Source organism: Vipera ursinii, assembly GCF_947247035.1.
Source record: "Vipera ursinii genome assembly, chromosome: 13".
Taxonomy (NCBI): domain Eukaryota; kingdom Metazoa; phylum Chordata; class Lepidosauria; order Squamata; family Viperidae; genus Vipera; species Vipera ursinii.
In genome coordinates this window covers 14770972-14787407 of record NC_139526.1, presented here as the reverse complement: position 1 = coordinate 14787407, position 16436 = coordinate 14770972, and the positions used below count along the sequence as shown (strand labels likewise).

Below are 16436 nucleotides of genomic sequence, written 5' to 3'. Positions count from 1 at the left end.
CTCTTCACGACCTGTTTTCCTTGTTCCCTTCTGGGAGGAGGGGGCTTCGTGGTATCCGCAGCAGAACATCCAGATTCAGCCATGGTTTCGTTCCATACAGCATTAACCTTGTGAACTCTCAAGCTTTCTCCTTCCGTTATATATTCAAAAGGGACACGGTGGCTCAGTGGGTTAGGACGCTGAGCTTGTCGATCGGAAGGTCGGCAGTTTGGCGGGTCGAATCCCGAGTGCCGTGTAGCAGAGTGAGCGCCTGTTACTTGTCCCAGCTTCTGCCAACCTAGCAGTTCGAAAGCACGTAAAAATGCAAGTAGAAAAATAGGCACCACTCTGGTGGGAAGGTAACAGTGTACCGTGAGCCTTTGGTGTCTAGTCATGCCGGCCACATGACCATGGAGACGTCCTCGGACAAGTGCTGGCTCTTCGGCTTTGAAACGGAGATGAGCACCGGCCCCTAGTCGGAAACGACTAGCATGCATGTGCGGGGGAAACTTTACTTTACCTATATATTCAAGATGGACAGTGTTTAATATTTTATTGTTATGTATATGTAGGGGTGTGGGTCTATACATATGCTGTATGTAGTATGTTTTTTGGGGGGGTGTCATGTATGTGTCTCACTTTGAGACCGGGCAACTAAATTTCATTTCTGATGTGCGCCATTGTGCCCACAGTAAAAAAAAAATGACAATAAAGATCATCTTAGCCTCTTACAAAAAGCCCCAGTTCTCAAAAATGGCGTGGATGGACACATTGTCCCTAGAGTTAATTCACCCAAAATAAATCCATTGGTCGTCTATCTGGCCAAGACAGAGACCAAATGTAGCAAAGGCTTCCCAGATTCACTGGGGTGTCCTGGGGTGCTTTTGACCTGATGTTGGAAAAGTCCTTTCACGTCGGCTGGCTGGTCAGAGACCGTGATCCTCCGGCGGAAATTCTGCCCCAGCAAGATGTAGATGAATGGGTTAAGGCAGCTGTTGGCATAACCCAGGCTGATGGCCACATTGTAGGCATAGTAGAAGGGTAAAGTGGGCTGGATGGCTAGTTGGACAAGCTGTAGGACGTGAAACGGTGCCCAGCACAGGAAGAAAGCCAAGCAGATGGCAATGGCGATACGCGTCACCCTTTTGATCCGGAGCTGGGTGCCTCTCTGCCTGGTGAGGGCTTCAGAAGACCTGGCCATCTTCAAGAGGATTCTCTGGTAGGCCACCGTGATGACCGCAAACGGGATGGCGAAAGCAAGGAAGAACTGGTAGAGGGTGTACCAATAGATATCCCATTGAGGATCTGGCAGACGTATCCCGCACCCCAAAAGCTCTCCGGGTAGGGGGATCAACTGGGCGTACATCCAGACGGGAGTGATGCTGAGAAAGGAGAGGGCCCAGAGCAGACAGATGGCCGTGATGGCCACGGGGGGCTTCCTGAAACGGGTGGAGGAGAAAGGATAGACGGTGGCCAGGTAGCGGTCAAGGGACATGGCGGTGAGGATATAAGTGCTGGTGAACTGGCTGTTGGCATCCAAGGCGGTGATGATGGTGCACATGGTCCCCCCGAATTTCCAGTTTCCTTGGCCCAACAGCTGGTGGATGAGGAAGGGCATGCCCAGAAGAAACAGGAGGTCCACCAAGGAAAGGTTGACCATGAAGATATCCGGGACACTGCTGCTGGGGCTCGATTTCTTCAAGATGGTGCAGATCACCAGGCTGTTGCCAACGACGCCCACCAGACAGATGATACCAAAGAGGACGGACATGATAATGGTGGAATAACTCACGGAGCTGAGATTACCTAGGAAGAAAGAGAGGGGAAGAAAGGGCCCGTGAGGTGCCATGTCTTGCTCAAGAAAGCTTGGCTAAAGATGAAGCTTTCCACCCGTGTTTTTCAACCTTGGCAACTTTTAAGAGGTGTGGACTTCAACTCCCAGAATTCTCCAGCTAGCTAAGCTTGAAAAACACTGCCTTACGTTGTATTAGCTGATTTCTAGACTAATCCTTACAAGGAGAGTATAAAGTACAAGGAATTATGAGCAAAACATGCCCAGCGTTTGCTAACTGTTAGCTCAAGGAATTCTGGGAGTTGAAGTCCACAGGTTGTAAAGGGAGTCACCGTTGTCCAGCCCTGTATTCTACACTATTTGGGAGCTCTGAAGAGCCCCATTGATTTTAAAGTGCTTAAATCCAAGCGTCCTCCGAAGCCCCAAACTCCATAGCGGCTGGCTTTTGGTCTAAAAGAGCTTTCTGGGCATGCCCAGAAACACTTTTCCATCTGCTTTGAACAGCCCGCTCCATTGGGTTGACTTCCTTGGATGTTTAGAGAGATCGGATGCTTTCAGTCGGAGGACCGTCTTGAATTCAACCGCCCCAACCGTCCAGATCCGGGTGCCAAGCAGAATCATTTTGCAACAGCCACACGGGTGTCTGATCCTCCACATTACAAAGACACGCAAGTATTCTCTTGGCTGGGTTTGGAAAGCAGATTAAACGGAAAGCAAATCAATCAGGGTTCGCCTAAGCCTAAGGTGCAAACCTCACCGATGGTGATTTAGTCAGCAAAGGGAAACGCCAAAAAATTACCTTGGCTGGATAGCTGAAATCTTTCATCCCCTAATTTTGCCTTTAATACACAAACACACACGAGCCACATCATCTTGGGCATTTTAACAACCTGAAAACGAACAAAATCAGCGCAGCCAAAGGGAGTCACCGGCTCCAATTGAAACACCAAAACGCACCATTTCCCTAACTGGCTAAATTCAAATATTTCTTGGTTAGTTCCTGCCTTCATCGTCTCCCTTCATCGTCTCCCTCCAGGTTTAAAGATCCAGAGAAAGTTTGGGATCAACCCCATCCTTCTCTTTCTTCTCTCTTTCATTTCCCTGCATTTTTTTTTTCCTGCTTCAGCTTACCGTCAGGAAGGAAGGCTTGTCCCAGCTCTGAAACGTTTAGAGCGGAATCGTTGGAAGTCTGGTTGGCTTGGAAATCCATTCTCCGAGGAGGGGGGAGCGTTGGAAAGCAATTAGATCCCCGGTCTGGTGGGAAGAAGGCGGTGAGGTGGGAATCATGTGGAGATGGATTCCCCAGGAGATGCTCTCTCTCTCTCTCTCTCTCATGCCTTCCACATTTTCTGATTCTTCCAGACGAGCAGTTTTGCCTGCTGCAGGAAAGAACACACACACACACACAAAGCCCCACTCGCTTCTCTTCACTTTGCTTGCTTTCCTCTACTCACTGCCTTCTGCGCACGCCAGACTTTGCTGCCTAGCTTGGAAACGAGGACGGGAGCTGCAGGGTTTAAGACCACAACATCCTTGCTGTACAGCTAAGGGGAGGGGGGGTGGGCTGCAGGCATGAACCAGAGCCAGCCAAACCTGGTATAAGGAGTTATACTTTAATAAGGATACTTTAAGAGTGGTGGGTTGATTTAAGCCAGCAAAACAACTCGGCAGGAAATTAGCCAGGCACATTTATTGTGCAAATCTTGAGTGGGGGGGGGGAGGAGAAGGAAGAGAACTGGGCAAAAAGGCGTTGGAAAGCCCCTCCCTCCCAGGGTCTTTCCTCCTCTTTGCTGTGTGATTGTGTGTCCAACTGGCGAGTCTTCCAGCTAATGGGATCAAGTAGGGGAGGTTAAGAAAGCTAATCCTACGGAGCTGTGTTGATCCAATGCTGCTCGCAAGCCATGGCAATTGCATTCAGACAAGACACGCGGAGCACAAACTACCTCACTGTGTGGCTTTGTCAGTTGTGTGTGTTAAGACTGGCTGTGTTTTTTCTCCTGGAGTGTGATTCGTCAAGGGTCTCCGATGGGCAAGCAAGACGTCGCTCAGCAGAGCCAGAGGGCAAGTTGGACAGGGTAATGCCGTGGTCAAGATCCAGGTTTATTTTATCGCCTGCGGTGTTCTTGCAAATATGTGAAAACATACTGGATAAATATAACAATGACAATGCAAAAAGAGGAGAATATTTTAAGATACAAATATTAATGAAACCGGAAGCTTTCCTTTTTAGGTATGATGGACAAGTCAATTGAAAAAAAATTGTGGTGGGGGGGGGGAAGAATATGCCTTCACATGGTGACGGCGAAGATTGTACTTAAGAAATGCTGGGAAGAAAAAGGGAATGAAATTGAATTAGCAGAGATGGGGAAATTAACTGCTTTGATTAGAAATAATGGACTAGAGAGCAATATAAGATAATGGAAACCGTTTGTGGACTTTCTACCTGCTAAATGGTAATAACAGATGGTGAACAGAGGGATTCGAAGATTAGTGTAATGTTCACCTGTTGATTGCTTTTTCTTCTTTCTTCTTTTATATAAAGGTAAAGGTAAAGGTTCCCCCCGCACATGCATGCTAGTCGTTTCCGACTCTAGGGGCCGGTGCTCATCTCCGTTTCAAAGCTGAAGAGCCAGCGCTTGTCCGAGCACGTCTCCGTGGTCATGTGGCCGGCATGACTAGACGCCAAAGGCGCACGGAACGCTGTTACCTTCCCACCGGAGTGGTCCCTATTTTTCTACTTGCATTTTTACGTGCTTTCGAACTGCTAGGTTGGCAGAAGCTGGGACAAGTAACAGGCGCTCACTCTGTTACGCGGCACTCGGGATTCGACCCGCCAAACTGCCGACCTTCTGATCCACAAGCTCAGCGTCCTAACCCACTGAGCCACCGCATCCCTTGCCTTCTTTTATATATATATTTGTAAAAAGGAGGGTGGGGGAGAATTTATTGGTTTTTCTTTCTTTTCTTTCAGCACCCAGCCCGGGTGGATCTTACATGTTAAATTTAATTGACCACTTTTTCCTCCTTTTTTGGTACGCTATTTATTTTTCTCTTTTTGGTTGTGGTTAGGATTAAATGTATGTTGTTTTGTTTCATTTTGTTTTACTGTTTTGTACTTTATTGTCTATTATAAAACAATTTTTTTAAAAAACAAACAAACAAACCAGTGCAATCCTAATTTCATTTATTCCGTCACCCATTTTCTTTCTCTCCCTCCCTAACCTCACCCTATACCAGTGTTCCTCCACTTCACAACTCTTAAGATGGGTAGGCATCAACTCCTAGAATTCAACTGTGATCCTAAATTGAGTTCTACCAGTATATTTTTTGATGTAGGGTGGGGAAAATTTTCCCAGTGTCATCTTAAGCTTGGTCTTTGACAGATTCTTACCCAGATATCCAGCGTGCGTATCCAGAATCTCCCAGGGAGAAACTTAATCCAAAACACAGAATCCCTAAAACCTAGCTCTACATTTAGGGGGTGCAAAAGTAATGCTAAAAGACGTCGTGACCCCCTTTATAATTTTTGTCTCCATTTGCTGAACAATCTACATTTAGCTAAATTCAAGCCCAAGTTAGCTGAATTATTGCTTAGCCCCAAGATTCACCATTTCAGGCTCTGGATCACACACACCCGTAACAAAACACTCCAGAAATTTAGGACCTCTGAAAGTTACTATCTTAGTTTTTAATCTAAACAGAAAAATGATGAAGGATGTACCTGTGCTGCAATCAATCCAGCCTGCATTTAATTGTAATCAAAACTGAAATGGAACTGAATTTAAATTCCATATAATGTTTGACCTTCTCCACGTGATAGCTTTTTGGAATACGTTCTTGTCATGTGTGTGTGTGTGTGTGCGCGCACACACACACACACACACACACACCTTTTCAGGCCTGAGAGCTGCCTCTGACTTTTGTCGTGACAAAAACATATTCCAAAAAGCTATCAAGTAGAGGAGGTTAAAAAATGAAATGGAATTTCAGTTCGGTTCTATTTCAGCTTGATTACACCTTTATATATGTATATAGGTATATGTATGTCTGTAGATGTGTGTGTGTATATGTATGTATCTGTGTGTGTGTGTGTGTGTATGTATGTACACATGCGCACACACACACATACGGCTAAAAGTGATGTGCTGGGTCTTCACACATTCACACCGTTGGTGCAAGCAGAGAAATGGGACAGAGACAGCCTGGATGAACAGTAACAGTTTAGTGGCAAAAAGTATATCTGATGACAGCTTTAAGCAACAAAGTAGAAGAAAACCGTGTTTGTTTGTTTTTTAAAAAAATGAAAATATTCAAACTAGGCCTAGAGTGACCAATATTTGGCATAAGAAAAACCACTGTGCTTAACCATCCAGCTTTCTGCCAAGCTGCTAAATGCAACAAACAAACAAAAGGCAGAACACAACCCCCCAACATCCTAGAAACAAAGAAATCAAAAACGTTTGACCTCCCCCAACCGAAAGGCGATCATAAAGAGATGCACCGGCTTTAATTTGGGGTCTTCGCCCGGGCCCACATTTCGATTCCATTGGGCATCGCCGGCGATGTAGGCGGGCATAAAGGGATTCCCTTGCCCCACTTCCCACAGTTAAAATCAACACGGTTGTTGGGTTCCTGAAACTTCAGGAGCACCCGTGCGTGCAAACCATGTCTAAAAGCTGCCGGGAAGGTTTCCAAAATAATTGGGAGCGAGGGCTCGGCTATCTCAGTGGCAGCCTCTGGACAAATCAGCCTCCAATTCCCAGTAATAAGGAGCTGAAAAACCTGATTCTCTCGGTGGGTAGACAATTCTACAGAATACTGTTAACAAGGATGCTTTTTTCCCCAGCTATATTTGTTTTTTTAAAGTGCCAGTCGGAGACATTTCCAGCCGCTATCCAATTTGTTCACCCATTGTGAGTAGTTTCTGGTTCCTAGTCAATAATGAGATCGGAGACAGAACTGCTTCCGTTGGCATTCACTTCCTTGGACGGGCCCCTGAGAGAGAGAGAGAAACACACACACACACAGAGAGAGAGAGAGAGAGACAAAAAACGATCAAGATTGCAGCTTTCAGGCCTAACAGGGCTCTTGTCCCAAATTTTCAGAATATTCATGACTGACATGACCTTGTTTCAAGTGCCGTTTCACAAGGGGAACCGAAGGCCCTTACTTCCGCCCTGAATTTTAAAAATAGAATTTTTAAAAATCATTTTGTTTAGCGTCAATTTGTTGCTTAGGCTGATGGCTGGTTCCAGCAAAAACTGTACCTCGGAGGGGTAAAGCCCGGGTTTGCCTGCTGTGCCAACGCACGGTGCATTCAATGAAGGGGAACGCATGGATAAAATTTGTTTATTTTATTTTATTACATTTATATACCGCCCTTTCCCGGAGGACTCCTGCAAAATAGAAATTAATCATAGACCTCGGGGTTTGGACCACAAGCTAATTATAATTTTTGAGCTTGTGGATAAGTGTGGGATGTGAATGGCCGCAAATAGGGACCGATGTTGGTTTGCGAGGAGGATGCAGTCCATACTGCAATTATAGTTTAAAGTGGAAATAGCCGAGAGGAGAACAAAAATAGGCTCCAGCAGAGGGATAAAAAAAAAATAGATTGTGACACTTCACAATCTTGTAGAAGTGGGCACTGCTAGGCACTGAAATGATGACAGCTCAAGGACTGGATACAGCCTGGAGGGGAATAAATGAATCACAAAGCGCCCTTTATTTTTCCTTCAGTTTATACTGCTAAGCCAGTGACTGGGGCAAGAAATGGTGGCTTGTGTAACCGTGGTTTGTCACAATGAGTCAAATGTGGCTGCAAGCGCAAGGAAGATTTATTATAAAACCTGGCCTATGAACTGTGCAAAGTCAAAAAGAACCCGGAGGGTTGTGAACCACAGTTCAAAATGTAGCTTTTGGCAAAAGCTGGGCTAGGCTATCCGTTACTGCTTGTTCGCAACCTCCAGTTAAAGCAAACTGTAGCTCAGCGCAATGCAGGAGCACCACCGATCTGTTGGAATTAAATTTCCTGCAAAACATTGGCACAACTCCTGTTTGGAAGGTATGTCAAGGGCATGTCAAGGCAGCAAATGTGGGCTAGTCTGTCAGGGCTGAAGAATCAGGATCGGACATACTGTTCAGTTCCAGTTCAGAAGATTTATTGCTCAAGCCTACAGGAGGAGAATCCAGCCCACTAACTGGTCAGCACTAAATTGTCGCTAGGTAAGAATGAATAGAATTCAAGGGGAGGGGCTGGACTTGGAGCATGGACACATAACAATTCTAGGCTACGTCCTCTCTTGACTCCACCCCCGCAAGCTCTGCCTGCTCTTCTCCTACACAGTCCGATGGTTTCTGGCTGCTCTGGAACAATATACGGAATATCATTTATTTATCAGACCCGGGGTACTTACTCTTGAATGGGCCAGTAGCTGAGCAGGGTTGTAAGAGACAGGTAACAAACGCTCAGCATTCCGGAAACCAGCAACGACAGCATGCCCAATCCACCAAGAATGCAAAGCAAGGTGACGCCACCCAAGGATATTACGAAACCTAGCCAGGAGGAGATATCATGAGCCTTATTATGGCTTCTCTAGGAATCTTGTTTTTATTGCATTATTGTCAACAGATAGCAGCACCTAGCAAATTTATGGCTGGTTTAGGTCAGCTCAGCAGAGTTAGGCCTGGTTAGTTCTTACCGGGGAGGCCTCTAAAACATCTTAGGGTAGTAGACTAGAGTAGGAGAGAGAGAATCAAATCCTGACTTCTGCACCGTTGCCAAGGAAATAGGCCTTCCGCCATTAAACTTCAAGCCCGTCTAACTTGATTTTACTGTCTTGAATGATCAGATTGAAAGCTGCCTCTGGAGAGGCATGGCGGCGTCATCCCAAACCCTTTCCCCCCCCCGAAAGACGTCAATACCTTCCATGAGAATCACTCCGATGCACGCCAGGACTGTGGTCGTGACGACAAAAACCAGAAAAAACGCAATCGGAACGGCTGAAGCTGCGATAAACACCATCAGGGAGAGGGCAACAAAAGGGTGATCATCTAAGTACCGGCCAACTCTGGAGTTCATAAAAGAAACCACCTGGGATATAAAGGGGGAAAAAAAGTGTTTTTAAAAGATTTGGGGAATTTATTCTGGGAAATGAAGCTCTTACAAGAGGAAATGACTGAATTAAAGCGAGCCTAATACAGGTATCTTAGAATAGAACATAGCTGGAAGGGACCCTGGAGGTCTTCTAGTCCAGCCCCCTATAGGAGGACCTATACCAGGGGTAGGCAACCTCGGCTCTTTTACGATTCACGGACTTCAACTCCCAGAATTCCTGAGCCAGCACAGCTCAGCTTGGAAACCTCTCTTTCCCCTCAGCATGGCTGACTCAGGAATTCTGGGAGTTGAAGTCCATGAGTCATAAAAGAGCCGAGGTTGCCTACCCCTGACCTATACCGTCTCAGGCAAGTGACTGCCTAGCCTCTTCTTAAAAACTGCCTGTGATGGACCGCCCACGATTTCAGGTGGCAAGGAGTTCCACTGGTTAATTGTCCTCACTGTCAGGAAGTTTCTCTTTAATTCCAGGTTGCTTCTCTCCTTGATCAGTTTCCAACCGTAGTTTCTCGTCCTTCCCTCTGGTGCTTTGGAGAATAATTTGACCCCCTCTTCTTTGTGGCAGCCCCTCAAATATTGCAACACTGCCATCATGTCTCCCCTATTTCTTCTTTTCTTTAGACTAGCCAAACCCAAGTCCCGCAGCCGTTCTTCGTATGTTTTAGCCTCCAGGCCTTGGATCATCTTAGTTGCTCTTCTCTGAATTTTTCCCCAAACTCTCAACCTCTTTTTTGAGATATGGTGACCAAAATATGCTGCAGTATTCCAGGTGTGTGGCCTTACTAGGATTTTATAAAGCGGCACCGATACTTCGCGTGATCTAGATTCTATGCCTCTGTTTATACAACCCAGGATTGTATTAGCTTTTTTGGCTGCTTCTGCACACTGCTGGCTCACGGTTAAGTCATCGCCCACTAGGACTCCAAGGTCCCTCTCACAGTCGCAGTTACATCCAAACCTTTTTTTGCCCTTTCCCCCCCAATATCTTTGCAAAGCTGTGTTCGCGCCAGTTCGCGCATGATTTAAACATCATCCGTTGCACGAACCCAATTGGCTGATTTTGCACTACCCTAACCCTAACCCTACTGGTTGGGTTGGGTTGGCTTCCCACAAAAGAAGCTTGCCAAACTTTAGCCCAGTTATTACGCAACGATGGCTTTGAGACAAGAGACAAGGCGTGTTAGAGAGGGTTAATTCTCCTTCCCATCCAATTTTTATTTATAACCGACTTTTAGTTCAGCTGGTCTTTCCCTAAACAGAAGGAAAATGTGCTTTAGATTGTAAGCCGCCCTGAGTCTTCGGAGAAGGGCGGGATATAAATGGGATTTTTTTTTAAAAAATGCCACTTCGACAGCCATAAAAGTTCTCCGTAACTCACATGCGAGTTGCTGTGTACCGTATCCATCATCGCCAGCCACCGTTTCTGGAGCTCCTTCACCTCTTTCGACATGGTGACGCTTTCAAGCTTAAAAACAAATCGGTGTTTTTTCAAATCCTAAAGCCTAGAAAAAGGATGAAAAAAGGAGTATTTTGACTGCTGTGTTTGTTCAGATTCCCAAATGTAAAGCAGACTGTAGTCTGTAGAGGGGAATAATAATAATGATGATGATGATGATGATAATAATAATAATAATAATAATAAAGTTGGAAGGGACCTTGGAGGTCATCTAGTCCAGCCCCCTGCTCAGGCAGGAAACCTATATACCATTTCAGACAAATGGCTGCCCAGTCTCTTCTTAAAGGCTTCCAGTGTTGGAGCATTCACAACTTCCGGAAGCAATAGGTAGTCTTATTTTTACTACAAGGTTATTCAGTTAGTCCTCGACTTACAACAGACTATTTAGCGACCGTTCGAAGTTACAGCACTGAAAAAAGCGACTCGTGACCGTTTTTCATACTTATGACCATTGCAGCATCCCTGGGGTCACCTGATCAAAATTCTGCTAGGCAACTGCTTCTTATTTATTTATTTATTTATTTATTTATTTAATTTATATACCGCCCTATTCCCGTAGGACTCAGGGCGGTTTACAGGGAAAATTAAAAGTTAAACTACATCACATACAATTAAAAACGATTAAAACTAAGATTAAATTAATCCCTGAACTTAACTAAAACCCCATTAATTAAATAATTAATTAATTATTAGTTGTAGAAAGATAGTTGCAAAAACTAAGATACTGGGAATGATGTTGCCTCAATTTCCCTTCAGGAAACTCTTTTCTTTCAGTTTCACCCAGTTTGGCAACACTTCTGTGCTTGGTGTCAAAGTGCCATCTGACACTTGATGTGTGACACTCAACACTTTTATTACACAGAATACATAACGCTTTCCCATTGCGTTCAATCACTCCAAATGACTCTGTCCAGGCCTCTTGGAATGATCTTCCACTATCTGTTTTTGCTTTTTTTATGACGGTTGCAGTGTTCCCCGGGGTCACGTGATCCCGGTTTGCGACCTTCTGACAAGCAAAGTCAACGGAGAAGCCAGATTCAGCTAACAACCGTGTTACTAACTTAACAACGGCAGTGATTCGCTGGGGCAGGGAAGGTGGTAAAATGGGGCAAAACGCACTTAGATGTCTCACTTAGCAACGCAAAGGGTGAACTCAATTGTTGGTTGTGAGTCAAGGGCTACCCGTATTCAAACATTCTTAGGCGATAACCTTTAAGATCCCCCTTTTGCTACGAAATGTATATTTTTAGAAACAACTTCCATTTTTTTCCCCTTGTCCTCTTATTACAGGAGTCAGATTCCACATAGTTGCAATTAATTCCTAGCAGAACCTTTTGCAATTGGACTGGCCAACTCCAAAAGGCTGCCTGTTTACTACAGCTTTACAATGTTTTCCCCAATGTAGAATCCTCTAAAGCAGGGAGGGAAAAACAAACAAACAGATAAAAAAGGTGGAAGAATAAATAACACATAAAAGTACTTTTTGAAACGTCCCAGGGATGCTGAATTGTTTAGATTATCTTTGTTATCCAGAAACAAATATCCAAACCAGTCCAATCTCTCACCGGGTAGTAGATGCCCTGTTGAATTTCTGCCTGCCTGTCTTCTATTAACTGTCCAGTTGCAAGAATGCAGCCCAAAGTACCCAGCAGTTCTTCAAAATCTGACAAAAGCCGGGCACCAAATGAGCAAGGAAGGGGATTGTCCTGGGGAACCTCTGCCTCATCCTCCAGCCTCAGCATGACTGGGGGGGGGGGGTGAGAAAGAAAAAAAAGAACTGTCCTGTTGAACCTCTGCCTGACACTGCAGTCTCAGCAGCCCCTGAGGAGCAGCAGGAGGGAAAAAAAATATTTCCCAGTGAATCTCTGCCTGATCCTTCAGCCTCAGCAGGACCTGAGTGGCAGGGTGAGGGATACCACTGTCCTGTTGAACCTCTGCCTAATCCTCCAGCCTGGGCGGAACCTGAGATGCAACAGGGGAAAAAAATGCTTTCCTGGTGAACCTCTACCTGACCCTCCAGCCTCAGCAGGGGCAATTGGGGGGGAGGGGAGAGATCTGTCCTGTTGGACCTCTGCCTGACCCTCCAGCCTCAGCATGGGGGAATCTGTCCTGTTGAACCTCTGCCTGGCCCTCCAGGCTCAGCAGAGGCAATTGTGTGTGTGGGGGGGGGGAGGAGGAAGGGGGAGAATCTGTCCTGTTGGACCTCTGCCTGACCTTCCAGCTTCAGCATGGGGGAATCTGTCCTGTTGAACCTCTGCCTGGCCCTCCATGCTCAGCAGGGGCAATTGTGCGCGGCGGGGAGGGAGAAGGAAGGGGGAGAATCTGTCCTGTTGGACCTCTGCCTGACCCTCCAGCCTGAGCAGAGCCTGAATGGCACTCTGAGGGAAAGCACTGCCCTGTTGAATCGCCGACCCTCCAGCCAGCCCAAGCAGAGGCAACGGGGAGGGGGGAAGGGAGGAGGGGGGGACTCTGTCCTGTTGAACCTCTGCCTAGCCCTCCACCCTCAGCAGCCCCTGAGGGGCCCCGGGGCGGCCGACTGCCCTGTTGAACGTCAACCCCCTCCCCACCCCGCCCCCCGACAGAGTCCGCGGGAAAGCCGCGCCCCTGTCGGACCTCCGCCTGCAGGCGGCCGGCTGCTCGGCCTCCTCCTCCTCCTCCGTCTCCCCGCAAGGAAAGGCAACGAAGCGGGCCGGGCCTGCCTCGCTCTCTCGGCCTTACCTCCGCCGCCTCGCCTCGCCCGGCCCGCCTGCTCGCCAGTCGGCCCGAACGAGCTCGATTCGCCTCAAGGCCGGCTGGCCGCCTCGGCCTCTCCGGGAAGCGGCCCGGCTCCTCCCTTGCAGGGGCGCAGCGATGCGGCGGAGCCAGCAGGAGGATGGCGGCGGATGCGGGCTTGGCTCTGCTCGGGCATCCCTTGGGGGCCCCGCACCGCACCTGGCTCGCTGCCCGGCCCCGATGCTTACGACTAGGATTAAAACAACAAAAAAAGAGGTTGAGACTCTGGAAAGAGGGCAGAGAAGAGCAGCAAAGACGACCGGGCGCCTGGAGGCTAAAACGCACAAGGGACGGTTGCAGGAATGGGGGATGTCTTAGTTCAGGGGTAGGCCACCTCGGCTCTTTTAGGACTCGTGGACTTCAACTCCCAGAATTCCTGAGCCAGCCATGCTGAGGAGAAATGGAGAGGTTTCCAAGCTGAGCCAGGCTGGCTCAGGAATTCTGGGAGTTGAAGTCTACGAGTCATAAATGAGCTAAGGTTGCCCACCCCTGGCCTAGGTCTAGGCTGCTTTATGACTCGTGGACTTCAACTCTCAGAATTCCTGAGTCAGCCACGCTGAGGGGAAAGAGAGGTTTCCAAGCTGAGCCACACTGGCTCAGGAATTCTGGGAGTTGAAGTCCACAAGTCATAAAAGAGCCGAGGTTGCCTGTTGTTGTTGTTGTTAGCTGCGAAGTCGTGTCCAACCCATTGCGACCCTATGGACAACGTTCCTCCAGGCCTTCCTGTCCTCTACCATCTTCTGGAGTCCATTTAGGCTCAGGCCTCCTGCTTCAGGGACTCCATCCAGCCACCTTCTCTGTCGTTTCCTTCTTCTCTTGCCATCTTTCCCAGCATGAGGCTCTTCTCCAGTGAGTCCTTCCTTCTCATTGCCTAGCCCTGGTCTAGTTTAACGAAGAGAAGGACTAGGGAGAGAGATGATTGCAGCCTTCCAGTATCTCAAGGACTGCCCCAAAGAAGAGGCAGTCAAGCTATTCTCCAAAGCCCCTGAAAGCAGGACAAGAAGCAACGGATGGAAACTAACCAAGGAGAGAAGCAACCTAGAACTAAGGAGAAACTTCCTGACAGTTAGAACAATTAACCAGCGGAACAACCTGCCTCCGGAAGCGGTGAATGCTCCAACCCTGGAAGTTTTGAAGAAGAGACTGGACAGCCGTTTGTCTGAATTGGTATAAGGTTTCCTGCCTGAGCAGGTGGGGTTGGACTAGATGACCTCCAAGCTCCCTTCCAACTCTGTTATTCTGTTCAGTGTTCTAAAGGGCTGCCCCAAAGAAGAGGCAGTCAAGCTATTGTCCAAAGCCCCCGAAGGCAGGAGAGGAAGCAACGGATGGAAACTAACCAAAGAGAGAGAAGCAACCTAGAACTAAGGAGAAACTTCCTGACAGTGAGAACAATCAACCAGCGGAACCACTTGCCACCAGAAGTTGTGGGTCCTCCGCTACTGGAGGTTTTTAAGAATAGATTGAACAGCCATTTGTCTGAATTGGTATAGAGTTTCCTGCCTGAGCAGGGGGGTTGGACTAGATGACCTCCAAGGTCCCTTCCAACTCTGTTATTCTGTTCAGTGTTCTAAAGGGCTGCCCCAAAAAAGAGGCAGTCAAGCTATTCTCCAAAGCGCCTGAAGGCAGGAGAAGAAGCAATGGATGGATCAAGGAGAAAAGCAAGCTAGAACTAAGGAGGAATTTCCTGATGGTTGAACAATTAACCAGTGGAACGACCTGCCTCCAGAAGTTGTGGGTGCTTCGTCTCTGGAAGGTTTTGAAGAAGAGATTGGACAACCATTCGTCTGAAATGGTGTAGGGTTCTCTTGCCTGAGCAAGGGGTTGGACTAGATGACCTCCTAGGTCCCTTCCAACTCTTGTCACTGTCTCCCTGTCAAATCCTTCCCAAGGACATGAGATGATAAGCAGATGTCCAGGTAGTCCTCAACGACCACAATTGAGCCTAAAGTTTATATGGCTAGGTGAGACATTTATTAAGGGAGTTTTGCCCGACTGCATTTACCGTTCATTGAGTGGCCGTTCGAAGTTACGACGACATTGAAAAAGAGTGACTTATGACCATTTTCACACTTATGACCATTGCAATCATCTGATTTACATTTGGATGCTTGACAACTGACTCGCCTTTATGACGGTTGCAGTGTCCCCGGGGGTGTGTGTGTGTCTGTGTCACGTGATCTCCTTTTGTGACCTGAAGCAAAATCAAGGAGGAAGCCAGATTCGCTTAATGACCGGGTTACTGATTTAAGAACTGCAGTGATTCACTTAACAAATGTGGCAAAAAAAAGTCGTCACATGGGGCAAAGCTCACTTTTAAACATTTCTCACTTAGCAACGTAAATTCAATGGTGGCCGTAAGTCGAGGACTTCCTGTACTATGTGCTTCTCCTCCCTTGGAAGATCTTGGCCCCCTCTTCTCCCCTTCCCGGGTCTCTCTCTCTCTCTCTCTCTCTCTCTCTCTCTCTCTCTCTCTCTCACACACACACACACACACACACACAACCTGAAGTTCCCCGTCATCTTACCATATCAAAACCCTGTTTGCTTGTTAAACAAACCGCCTTTCGCAGGAGCCGCTGGTAAAGATCCAGGCTGGCAGGAATGGCAGGGCAGCCGACTGGGGGGGAGGAGGGGGCTGTGGGAAGAGCGGAGTCAGGTTGCTTAGCGACAGCAATGCGGTCCCCTCGGTTACGGGGAGAGAATGTCGGCCAGCCGAAGTTCTTTCTGAGCTCTGCCTCCCCAGCCAGGGCAGGAAGGTGACTGGGACCCGAGCTGGAGTGGCGGAGAGTCCTTTGGGCCCCTTCCTAGTCCTGACCGAGGTTGGGAAGGGGCAAAAGAAACTGGAGTTTGTTTGCCTTGAAAGTGGCCGACTTTGCTTTGATTTCCTTCCTTCCTTCCTTCCTTCCTTCCTTCCTTCCTTCCTTCCTTCCTTTCTTTCTTTCTTTCTTTCTTTCTTCCCTTGTTTTCTTTCTTTCTTTCTTTCTTCCCTTGTTTTCTTTCTTTCTATTGTTTTCTTTCTCCCCCTCCCTCCCTCCCTCCCTCCCTCCCTTTCTTTCTTTCTTTCTTTCTTTCTTCCTTTCTTCCTTTTCTTTCTTTCTTTCTTTCTTTCTTTCTTTCTTTCTTTCTTTCTTTCTATTGTTTTCTTTCTCCCCCTCCCTCCCTCCCTCCCTCCCTTTCTTTCTTTCTTTCTTTCTTTCTTTCTTTCTTTCCTTCCTTCCTTCCTTCCTTCCTTCCTTCCTTCCTTCCTTCCTTCTGTTTTCTTTCTCCCTCTCTCATCCTTCCTTCCTTCCTTTTTCTCTCTCTCTTCTGTTGTTTTCTTTCTC

At 47.4% G+C, this 16436-nt stretch overlaps 2 protein-coding genes across 2 annotated transcripts; both read right to left on the bottom strand.

Annotated features, from left to right (window-relative positions):
• Window positions 1–591: 591 nt before the first annotated feature.
• On the bottom strand, window positions 592–3204 carry LOC310646557 (melanin-concentrating hormone receptor 1-like). Its single transcript, XM_083373118.1, has 3 exons — window positions 2903–3204; window positions 2571–2661; window positions 592–1785 (listed from the first exon to the last, which is right to left on the bottom strand). The coding sequence occupies exons 2-3, from the start codon at window positions 2650–2652 to the stop codon at window positions 794–796; spliced, it is 1074 nt and encodes a 357-aa protein (XP_083229244.1). The 5' UTR covers window positions 2653–2661; window positions 2903–3204; the 3' UTR covers window positions 592–793.
• A 2504-nt stretch (window positions 3205–5708) lies between these two features.
• Window positions 5709–13356, bottom strand: LDAF1 (lipid droplet assembly factor 1). Its single transcript, XM_083372884.1, has 5 exons — window positions 13060–13356; window positions 10264–10387; window positions 8696–8864; window positions 8188–8326; window positions 5709–6766 (listed from the first exon to the last, which is right to left on the bottom strand). The coding sequence occupies exons 2-5, from the start codon at window positions 10333–10335 to the stop codon at window positions 6703–6705; spliced, it is 444 nt and encodes a 147-aa protein (XP_083229010.1). The 5' UTR covers window positions 10336–10387; window positions 13060–13356; the 3' UTR covers window positions 5709–6702.
• Window positions 13357–16436: the final 3080 nt, after the last annotated feature.